Here is a 12,082-nt window from a genome sequence, read left to right on the forward strand (position 1 = left end):
GTACCTACAGTGAAATATGGTGGAGGTACAATGATGTTTTGGGGTTGTTTCGCTGCCCCTGGCACTGGGTGCCTTGAATGTGTGCAAGGCAACATGAAATCTGCGGATTACCAACGTATTTTGGGTCGCACTGTACAGCCCAGTGACAAAGACCCAAAACATACGTCAAAAAGCACCCAGAAATGGAGGGCAACAAAGCGTTGGAGAGTTCTGAAGTGGCCAGCAATGAGTCCAGGTCTAAATCCCATTGAACACCTGTGGAGAGATCTTAAAATTGCTGTTGGGAAAAGTCGCCCTTCCAATAAGAGAGACCTGGAGCAGTTTAACAAAGGAGGAGTGGTCCAACATTCCGGCTGAGAGGTGTAAAAAGCTTATTGATGGTTATAGGAAGTGACTGATTTCAGTTCTTTTTTCCAAGGGGTGTGCAACCAAATATTAAGTTAAGGGTGCCAATAATTTTGCCCAGTCCATTTTTGGAGTTTGGTGTCACATTATGTCCAATTTGCTTTTTTTCCTCTCTTTTTTGATTTAGTTCCAACACACACATGTGTTACTGCAATCCTTTTTTGTGAGAAATACTTAATTTTCTAGAAAAATTTCAGGGGTGCCAACATTTACGGCCATGACTGTATGCGTGAATTTGCACCAAGCGTGGTACAGTTCATCCAGTGTGGCCTGCATCTCTTCATGTTTGAGCTGAAGATCCTGCTTGTCCTTTAATCACTCAGAGAGGGGAGGGGGAGAGAGGAGGCAAGCATGCTGTGACTGGGGAAAGCCTTTTTGACACTTGAGCATGCTCAAGAGCTGACAGATTTCCTTTAGGGTACGTTATCAGATCCATATTTTTCTGCAGATATTCCACAGCGGGTTTTGCTACCCATATACACCAATGGGGCAGCAAAATGAACTGCGGAAAAGCTGCAGCAAAACAAACAGCAGATTACATACATGTGAACATACTCATCAAGTAGCCCCTGGGACCATGAGAACTGGGGACCTTTGACCCCTATTAGAATGGCGCAGCAGGCAAATGTCCAACCATGCTCCATGTTACTCTACAACACTGTTTACTGCTATCTTTGTCAAGGAACCCCTGTTCTCACAAACAATGTGAGTCCCAGTGATCAGATCTCTACTGATCAATCCAGTGTTTCCCAATCAGGATGCCTCCAGCTGTAGCAAAACTACAACTACCAGCAAGCCAGGACATGCTGGTAGTTTTAGTTTTGCCCAGCAGGAGGCACCTTGATTGGGGAATACTGGGTCAGACACTCATAAATTATACTGCAGATAGGTGAGCGGTTGTTGGTAGAAAAGTTTGTGCGCTATTCTTGTAAACTGGAGATGTTTTTGTTGCATTTGTTTCCCACTGACTTGAGTTTTCTGTCTTGAAAATGTTATAAAAATGATAGAAATGCACTTGCTTAGACTCCAAACAGAATTTGTGCCTGACCTTGGGTCATCTATTTAAGCATTGTTAAGGTTTCATCCCTTGGACCCCCAAATATCATCAGAATGAAGGGGCAGGCCCCTCTTTATAACAGCAACTAGAATAATGGTGCCCACACGAGCGTGGCTGTGCCTGGCACTGAAGCTCAGATCATTACAGTGAACAAAGAGCATGGTTGAGCTGCAGTTCCAGACAAAGGCACACTGGTATAAAGGATCATTGGATGTGTGTGTGTGTGTATATATATATATATATATATATATATATATATGTGTGTTCCTGTTATGTATATACATACCGTTTGCTCTGTAACAAAACCTATCTTACAATTTAGGGTGGTCTGTAGTACCAGAGTTATTGGACCTCTGGGTGGCCGGGGGAAATGTTCTCCTCAGTTTCCCTCTAAACCTGTCTGTGAGTACACAGGGCTTTACTCCGGGATCCGTCTAAAGACTTCAATCCTACAACACACACATTTAAGCCAAGCAGAAATTTTCCAATGTCCCAGTTTGCGCAGAGCTGGCAGACCCCGCTGTAAAGCCGTACTGAGCAGGATCAGCTCTTTCTTATGACGAATTTGCTGCACCATAAATACACGGGAACTGCTGCCCTGTTAGACATTTTCCCCAGATAAGTCGTCCATTCACAAGCACAGAATAATAAGGTTAGAAAATAGTATTAAAGGGGTTTCCGTTAAATTTTTTATGTAAATAAAGATTATTATATAACGAAAAGCCTTGGATCTCTCTGATACACTTTGAGGGGGAATTTATCCAATGGAGTGCGCTGCGTGTTTTTATTTTGTGCAATGACTAGCATCAAAATTATCCTATTTTGCGCTATGTTGATGTTGTCTACGCTGACTTTATCATTTATCTAGTTCTGGACTTACAGGGGGTGCGGTAATCAGATATGTTGATTGGTGCGCTTAATTTATCCCAAAAAATAAAAATAAATTCCCAAATATATTCCAGTGCCCATCTGGCGTAGGAAGGTGTGTTAGGTTTTTTATTTTTTATTTTTTTAAACCTTTTATCCACTATCCAGGGAAAATTTAGGATGGGACGTGCGCATCACCATAAATATTGTGCAACAACTGGGAAAATCACACACTCGCGCAAAATAAAAATACTAATGATAAATTCCCCCTTTTGTGTCTCAATTCTTTACCAGGTTCAAGTCATCTGCTTGCTGCCAGTGAATGGGAACACAGCTAATACTTATTGAATCCATATCCTGTTCTGATAGTTTGCTACAATGTATAAGTGTAGGTGTAGGTAAAACGCATGAGCATGGGCTGTGTTCACACTGCTATCAAAGGCTCCAGTAGACGGTCAGTATTTTTGTCCGATATGACGAGAGGAAAATATAGTGTTGGGACTCGTTCACATTGCAGTCAGACAGGAGTTTAGCGGAGAAAAAAAAAATAGCGCACGCAATATGTTTAATCTCTGCTAAACACAGGTAGATTACTGGATCACCGACGGACCCCATTTAAGTCAATGGGATCAATCAGGACCCGGTGGAGTCTGTTGAGCTCGGACACATTTTGGGGCTGGTCGGCGCAAAAAAAGAGCTGAACAGGCCTTAAACGGGATGGAGCATAACGGCAATTTGAATCCTTATTCTCCCCATCCCACCCTGTAGGTAGGACCCTCTGCAGGTAGTTTGCCCCCTCCACCCCCCTATAGGTAGGACCTCCCTGAAGTTTTTTTTGCCACTTGTAGGTTTTTGAAACTCAATTGTCTATGTAAATTGTATTGAATTACCGTATATCACGATATGTACTGATCCGTTAAATAAATAAATAAGTAAATAAAATTTTAATTAAACACATTCGCAGTTGTTTAGGGAGAGTCTAGAAGAATTGAGAAACATAAAAATGGGTATGATGAAAAAAATTAAAGAAAAGGACAAAAATGTGTCAAAATAGGAATTTAAGCAATCCATTTTACAATCAGTTTCTAGACCATAAAGGTGCCAAAGTGGTAGACTTTTACTCAATGTCAGTGTCTCCCCAAACAGTGTGCCTCCAGCTGTTGCAAATCTACAACTCCCAGCATGCCCGGACAGCCTTAGGCTGTCCGGGCATGCTGGGAGTTGTAGATTTGCAACAGCTGGAGGCAACCTGGTTGGGAAACACCGCTCTATCTAGTAAAATTATCCCTACACAACAATAGCCTCAGGAGGAGCAGAAGGATTGTAGTCAGGGGCGCAGCTATATATATATATATATATATATATATATATATATATATATATATATATAATAATTTCCGGGCCCTGTGAGGATGAAAGCAGCCTATAAACTAGATACGCTCAGAGTAAATATTTGTCAAGAACATAAAAGCTCCTCACGTCAGAAGTCTCCTCCATACACTGCTAAAGACCATGAGAAGGGCCAGCGTGTTGTTATTTCGAATGGCGTGCCTGTAAACGCAGCGCGGACGCGGTCATATACATCCCGTAGTCATAAAGGAGGGTGATTTACAGCTCTGCGCCTCCGATATGGAACACATGCCGAGACATCAAAGAAACACCACAAGCTTCCATCTCCTAGGTTATATCTTGAATATAGTAAATTCTATAAATATACATATATATTTAGATGTGTTCAATACTTATTTCCCCCACAATAAATGTGGTGCAAGTTATCCAGTTGGCGAAAATGATGTGAAAAATTTGACGCATGCAAATGTAAAATACGCCCAACATGTCTTGAGATCCATAATAGAATATTTTTGTAGACTAAAATGGAGTTGCATTATCATGCCAATCTGCTGCGAGTTTTGTTACTATTTACTTCAATGGATCCGCAGAAAATCAGCAATAGCGGCAGATTTGCAAATTGACTGTGGATTCATTGAAAATTTATGGAAGTGGAAGGAAACCCACAGCAAGTTAACAATGTGTGAATGTACCCTAAAAATGAAATCTGGAAGCTTTAAAACCCATATCAGCTGTTATTGGAAATCGAAATCACAGCTGCCCTTACATTTGTAGTATTACGTGGCATTACATTTCTCATGTAAAAATGCACCGATTTGGATGCAGACATTGGTGCATAACTGTCCTATCTCTACCTCTTAATAAGAAGCTTGTAAAGGAGTAAGAAGATTACAAACACTTTGTTAACCGTTTCCAAGTCCTCTCCGCCAATGAGAAGCTCCATGTGGATCGATGTGTAGGTTCCAGCACTGCCATAGTCTTGTATCTAAATAGGCAGAACAAAGCATCACGATTGGTGATGCCCTTTCTGGTACCCATCATCCAGGGCACTGTAGCTACACTCTTGGGTTCAGGATAACTTACGTCATCTTGCTAGCATATCTTATTAGGGAATCTTATAGGAACATATTCTTGTACATGTGGCCCTAGAGTAAGATCATCCAGTAACCGCAAACTCTTATCCAGTCTTACTACATATGAACTGTGAAGATAATATCAGCGATCCCCATACAAAATCCTTAAGTTAAAAAAGGAAGAAGTAGGTGTGATCTGAGCGGCAGGATAAATCGGATTAATATGTACATGTCAACATCAAGGGGGGTTTATGGAGTGCAACCAAAAAACCTCAGCTCCCAGCTGATAAGCGGTGTCCAAGACAATGTTCCCAGCACTTGCGGAGGAGGAGGCGGCGGCAGTGGCGATCTCCGGACGTACTGCGCTATAAAACCCTATGATAAGAGCTGAGACAGGGCCTTTCTTCCTTCACATAGCACCATCCATCAAACCGCAGATAGGAGGATATGGGAACCCCCTGGAGGAGCACATTGGGGTGTGGAATATTTGTCAGCACAAAGAAGAAGACAGGGCAAGAATAATACATCAGTGTTAATAGCAGCACTAATCTAGCTAGACCGATGGTACGTGGGCAGAAAAGGTTGTTCCTGCCGCCATAGCAAGTCCATATAGTCTAGCACAGCGTTGCCCTTGGTGTCAGGATGATGGGGCTGTGTTTGCCCAATCATATTGTAGTGTCAGGTGAAGAAGCACTCCCAGGAGGTATGAGGCAGCTCAGTCAACTCTTCCATAGGTCTTGGAAGAATCTTATTTTTCTGTGAGCCTCCTGGATGTTTCAGGAGAGTAGGTTACACATGGATCTGGACAGATTGGAGGCTTGGGCTGAGAAGTGGCAGATGAGGTTTAACAGTAAGTCACAGAAAAAGAAAAATGAATGGATGGCACTCACCAAACTTTGTGGAGATTAATACCTCAGCCTTTATTTACTCCACAGAAAGCAGAGCCGGTCGGGTAGGACTGAAGACAGGAACTGATAGAGCGACGGCCGATTCGTGTATAGTCTGACCCTTTCTCAAGCAAGTCCTGCCCAACCTGCTATGCTTTTAATGGAATAATAAAAGTTGACATTTTAATCTCCACAAGGTTTGGTGAGAAACATCCATTAATTTTCCATGATGTTATTGTTCCTGTATATTTTGCTGGATTGCACACCACCTGACATGGAAAAGGACTTTATCATGTGCATCCATGCCCCTTCAATACCCCAATGAACTTGTCTGCTTGGCAGCAGCTGCCTGACTCTGGTTACTAAAGTTATAAATTTACTGAAAACTAAAAAGTCTTAAAGTGCATTTATTACCTCCATATGAGGTACAGAGCTGCACACCTCAGCATTTAGGGCATTAGGAAATAAAGACTGTACCTTTACTTACAGTGGTCGCAGTTTGTGAGCTTATAGTGCTCTTTTTTTCTATTTCAGCCATACATTCAAAGTGGCCGGGCGAGTCGCAGCAGCACGCCTCCTCCTCATCCTGACCTGCGCAATTGTTGCACAGGGCTCCTTGATGGGAGTGGGTTTGGGCGGGTAGGAGGCAATGTAAAACGAGGGCAATGTAACTTTACAAACTGCAGCTACAGTAAACAAAAGGTACCATCTTCTTATGCCCTGTGTGTGCAGCTCCGTACCTCATACGGAGGTGACAAATACACTTTAAGACTTTTAGCTCCCATTAAAGGACATCTGCTGCAAAAGACAACTTATCCCCTATCCACAGGACTGACACATGTCTGATCATGGGGGTCTGACCGCTGGGACCGCCCGCGATCTCCTGCACGGGGCCGCGGCTCTGCTGCGGCTCTCCGTGCAGGAGGCGTGGCAGCCGCAGTGTGACGTCGCTGTCGACACGCCTCCTCCATGTATCTCTATGGGAGAGGCGGGGAAGCAGTTTGTGCCTCCCCGCCTCTCCCATAGAACTGTATGGGGAGGGGCGTACCGCCGACATCAGAGAGGTCGACAGTACGCACATTAGCCGCTCACATAGAGCAGCAATGCGGGGCCCCGTTTGGGAGATCGCGGGGGGGGGTCTCAGTGGATAGGGGATAAGTTGTCTTTTGCTGTGTCATGCAGCAGCTGTCAAGGCAGACAAGATCATGTGGGACATTGAAAGGGGCATAGATGTACACAACAACAGTACCACTGTACAAATCACCATTCAGAACACACATGAAATACTGTGTACTGGGACAAGTTTACAAGGAAGACATAATGGAGCTGAAGAGGTTTCAGAGAGGGACAAGCAAAGTGATACATAAAATTGGAGGATTACGGTACCCAGAAAGGTGAGGGACGATCTATTATCTATGTTAAAATATATCAAGGGGCGATATTGAGATCCCACCATGAGCTATCTATACCCAGTGCTGTCTTTAACAAGGGGGCATCTTCTACGTCTTGAGGAAAGTAGGTTTCTACACCAACACAGACGAGGGTTCTTTACTGTAAAAGCAGTGAAACTAGAACTCTCTGCCATGGTGTCATTGTGAACTAAAAAGAGATCACAAGAGGCACAGATGTAATAATATAACAAATCATAGTCACTAGATTCTGGAGATAAGTTATAGACTGGACTATAGTCCACTTACAGGGGATTTATTTGTATACAAAGTTAGATGGCTGGTAGTGATGAATGGGGTGGTTCCCGGATATGAGACATTATATGCCCGTTCTAGCAGGGCGGGGGTATGTATTGCTGGTAATTTGTGAGATGCGTGACTTATTACCGGTGCAGCGCACGCTGCTGAACGACATGAGAAAGAATCTATTCTTGTTTCACTGTCAGGCTGTGCAGTAAAACTCCAGTTATGTGCTACCACCTCCATTAACAACAAAGACATACTTACACAAATACCGCCGTGGCCTCTTAAACGCTCCCATTAAACAAGCCAATGCATGTAGGCTTCAGACAGTAATATCTTGCAGTTGTTGTCCCTAACCTGGGATCGAAGTCACCAGATGCGCTTTGTTCTGGCTGCGGCATTGATGCACGCAAGGCTTGTATGTTCTATTAGGAGTCTGTGATTATAGGCTTCTATTGGTGAATGCTTATTTGGGACAAAAGCCCCCTAAGGCTATGTCCACATGTGTGTATTGTGCTACAGATTTTCTGCTAATATTATTATTATTTTTTAATCAGCAGCAGAAAATCTGCAGCAAATTAGGCACCATTAGAACTTATTCCTCTCTTCCGTTTTGCTATAAACTTCAGAGCTGCATTTACAATTCTGCAGATTTTTATTGTGAATGTCGCAAAGACACATACACCCCCACTAACCATACAGACCACTTACCCCAGAATGCAAATCGCTAAAGCAAGTTCTGTGCAGACACTGACCTAGCAATGGAGGCTGAAAGATTTCAGCTCTGAAGTACTGTGAATACTGTATATCTCTGGGATAGAACACAAGCATACCACATTGTATTTGGTGGCAGCAGTGGTCTTCAAACGGTGGACCTCCAGCCATGGCAAAACCACAACTCCCAGCATGCCCGGAAAGCCAACGGCTGTCCGGGCATGCTGGGAGCTGTACTTTTGCAACAGCTGGATGTCCACAGTTTGGAGACCACTGCTATAACAGTAAAATAAATATGGATATATACCTGCTCAGAGAATGCCACAGGTCACTCTTTGGCATCCATTGGGTCTACAAGGGTGTGCAGTACATATAGCTTTTATGGTAATATGGTTTATTTTTGGCAAATAACCTGCTTTTAGGAAACAAGAACCTAAATCAGTGTAACTTATTTTGCATGAAAACCCAGTAAAGAACTCATGCAAAACCTTACGGTTCCTAGTTCACATACCCTAAAATTTGGTGCACAGCACATAGAGCCACATATCTTAAATTCAGACCCTACAGCACTGGCTGATTATGGATCCGTATTTGTAGACTCCATTGACAAACTCAAAACACTATATTGAATATATCAGCTCTGTTTAGGAGATTTTGTCAAAAAAGATAATGCTACAGACCATGATGATTTAAATGGGGGCTTTTCTAGATATCCTATTAGCCCTGATGATGGGGAATGACATGGAGCGTGGCTTCTTGAGCCGTAAGTCAGTGTGCACTTACCCTAAGTCGGTCTTTGGGCAGCGAGACTGCGCCTTGCTTGATGACCTCCAGGACCCGCTCCACAGAGAGATCTGATCCGGCCTGCTCCAGGCGAGAACTGAAGAAGCCGATGACCTGTAAAACACACAAGAGGTAAAACTGAGCTCACCCGTCCAATATTTACAAGGTTAAAAAAATATAATACTATACGCCTCTGCTCAGCTATCTTTGGCAGTCCCATACGGCATTAGTTAATATATTGGACAAAATATGCAAGATAGCAATCTGCGTGAAGGAACATTAGTCTCTTGTGAGTATCTAAACTAAGATTGCAAGATCAGAACAACTGGGATCACAGTGACCAAAAATGACAAAATTGGATCAAAATTAACTAAAAATCTAAGAAAAGGAGATAAAAATGACCTAGACCACAGAAAACTGGATTAAAAAAAAAATAAAAAAAATCTTTAAAAAAAATCACAAAATGGGATTAAAATGAAGTAGAAATTACATAAATGGGATCAAAATGACCTAAAAAGCACAATATGATATCAAATGAATTAAATGAGAAAATAGGAGCCTAAAATGACCTAAAAATTACAGAAAATGGGATCAAAATTAAGTACAAATGACAGAAAATTTGATCAAAATTATCCTAAAAAAAAAAAAAAAAAAAATCACAAAATGGGATCAAAATGAAATAGAAATCACATAAATGACCTAAGATGACAAAATTGGATCACATTGAACAAAAAATCTACAAAAATTAGAAGGATCAAAATGGCCTAAAAAATTAAAATATCACAAAATGGGATCAAAATTAAGTAGAAATCACAAAAAATGGGATCACAATGACCAAAAAAAATCACAATATGGGATCAAAATGAACTAAAAATCAAATATACGTAACGAAAATCACCTAGAAATCACAAAATGTGATCTAAATTAAGATAAAATGTAAGATATTAGATAAAATGTGATAAAATGAACTAAACAATCGCAATACGGGATCAAAACAAATAACATTTTTAACAGAAAATGTAATCAAAATGACCTAAAAATTAAATTGGATGAAAATAAACCAGAAATCACAAAAAGAGTATAAACATTACCTAAAATGAGATAAAAGAGGCCATACTCAATAGTTACTGGTACAAGGGCAGGTTCGAAACCTATTCCCACCAGGATGTAGGACAAGCCAAGACGTAATATGGAGGAGGTCGCACATGTACAAAATCACTGATAAACAACCACTCACACGTCTACTATTCTGCAGTTGGAGTGAGTAGTAGTACATCAGTATTTTGCGCCTGTGCGGTTCTGAACCTGCCCCTGTGCCAGTAACTAGTGAGCTTTTCTGTAATATTAGGCAATTGTGATCCCATTTTCTACAGTGCCATACTGGACTGCCTACGTATTCAGACAGGAGCTCTGGGAATCCTATCTTCACGATCAGTGGTCTTCAAACTGTGGCCCTTGAGAGGTTGCAAAACTACAACTCCCAGCATGCCCGGACAGCCAACCGCTGTCCGGGCATGCTGGGAGTTGTAGTTTTGCAACTTCTCAAGGGCCACAGTTGGGATATCACTGCTGAAGATCATGCTAAAAGGACTTATACAGGATTAGAAAAACAGAGCTAATTTCTTCCAGAAACAGCACCACTCTTGTCCTTAGATTGGGTGTGGTATTAAAGCTCAATTCCGTTAAAATGGAGCCAAGTTGTAATAGCACACACAGCCTGGTGTGGCGCCGTTTTTCAATTACTGCATAACCTCTTTAAAGGGGTACTCCCCTGGAAAAAAAATTTTTAATCAGCTGGTGCCAGAAAGTTAAACAGATTTGTAAATGACTTCTATTAAAAAATCTTAATCCTTCCAGTACTTAGCTGCTATATAATCCACAGGAAGTTCTTCTCTTTTTGAATTTTCTTTCTGCCTGCTGACACCTCTGTCCATGTCAGGAACTGTACAGAGTAGGAGAAAATCCCCATAGCAAACCTCTCCTGCTCTGGACAGTTCCTGACATGGACAGAGGTGTCAGCAGAGAGCACTGTGGTCAGACACAAAAGAAATTCCAAAATAAAAGAACTTCCTCTGGAGCATACAGCAGCTAAGAAGTACTGGAAGGATTAAGATTTTTTAATAGAAGTAATTTACAAATCTGTTTAACTTTTTGGCACCAGTTGATATAGAATTTTTTTTTTTTTCAGCGGAGTACCCCTTTAATGGTGGTACAACCAGCCGCACTACTCTACACCACTAGTGCTGTGGCCCCCTCATTCTAATGGTTTGGATCGGGCCCCACCAAGAAAAGACTAAAGACATCTTGATATGCCATCAATTACTGTAGTGGCAAAATAAATCTTTCAGAATGGTGGGCTCGCAGATGTTGGCATGGTCCTCTTGTAGGGTGCGCTTTAGAAGTGACAGTACTGTAAGGTTCCCATAACTAGGACTGAGAAGCAATGTCAACAGATCCCCTGCTGTCAGGTCATGGGCAGAGTATAGGATTTCAAAGCAGGAGCAAGACGCAGTCCAGACGGGCAGGGTTTCCTCTGCTACCCCCATGAAAAGGTAGAGACACAGGGATCCTTCGCCGACATCCTCGCCCGTGGTCTCTGCAGAGCGCAACATGAAAAGGTTACTGAAACATTTCCCACATTCATGCGTCTGCTGCGGTTTTGAGCTAAATTAAGAGAGACTTAACCAATTTTCTGCTGGCGATGAATGCAGTGGGGGATCGGGTGTCCAGGTTTACACAAGAGTTATGTAAAAAAAAAAAAAATATATATATATAATAATTTTATATATATATATATATATATATATGTAGATTAGTTAGGAGTAGCCGTATTAGTCCAGTGAAGCAAAAAGCAAAATCATCAGTAGTTGCAGTATCTTGTATTACAAGATATTGCAACTACCGATGATTTTGCTTTATATATATATATATATATATATATATATATATATATATATATATATATAAATAAAACAATTGAGTATAATTATTTTTATTTATTAAAGAGATACCAGTCTGGTAAAAATGAATAAATAAATAATATAGAAGCATATAGCATTCCTTAACTTTATGCCCCTGTTCTTTAATTTGCTTTAAGGAGTCATAGTTCTGCACTTCATGGATGAGAAGTTGCTCAGTACTACCATTCCCAGAGTGCAATGGTTTTCCTCAGCTTTTCATCACAGTCCTCTGACTCTGCCAACTCCCCTGCCACAGTACCCCAGCCAGTTCCCCCCGCTCAGAGCTGTAGCAGAA

At 41.6% G+C, this 12,082-nt stretch overlaps 1 protein-coding gene across 3 annotated transcripts in view; it reads right to left on the reverse strand.

Moving 5' to 3' along the window:
- DYM (dymeclin) overlaps nt 1–12,082 on the reverse strand; it is a 382,495-nt gene that overhangs the window by 51,709 nt on the left and 318,704 nt on the right. For all 3 annotated transcript variants that reach the window (XM_056543831.1, XM_056543823.1, XM_056543838.1), the window contains one exon: nt 8,828–8,941. In XM_056543831.1, the coding sequence (XP_056399806.1) occupies nt 8,828–8,941 (114 nt within the window). The remainder of the gene's footprint in view (nt 1–8,827; nt 8,942–12,082) is intronic.

Source organism: Hyla sarda, chromosome 1, assembly GCF_029499605.1.
Source record: "Hyla sarda isolate aHylSar1 chromosome 1, aHylSar1.hap1, whole genome shotgun sequence".
Taxonomy (NCBI): Eukaryota; Metazoa; Chordata; class Amphibia; order Anura; family Hylidae; genus Hyla; species Hyla sarda.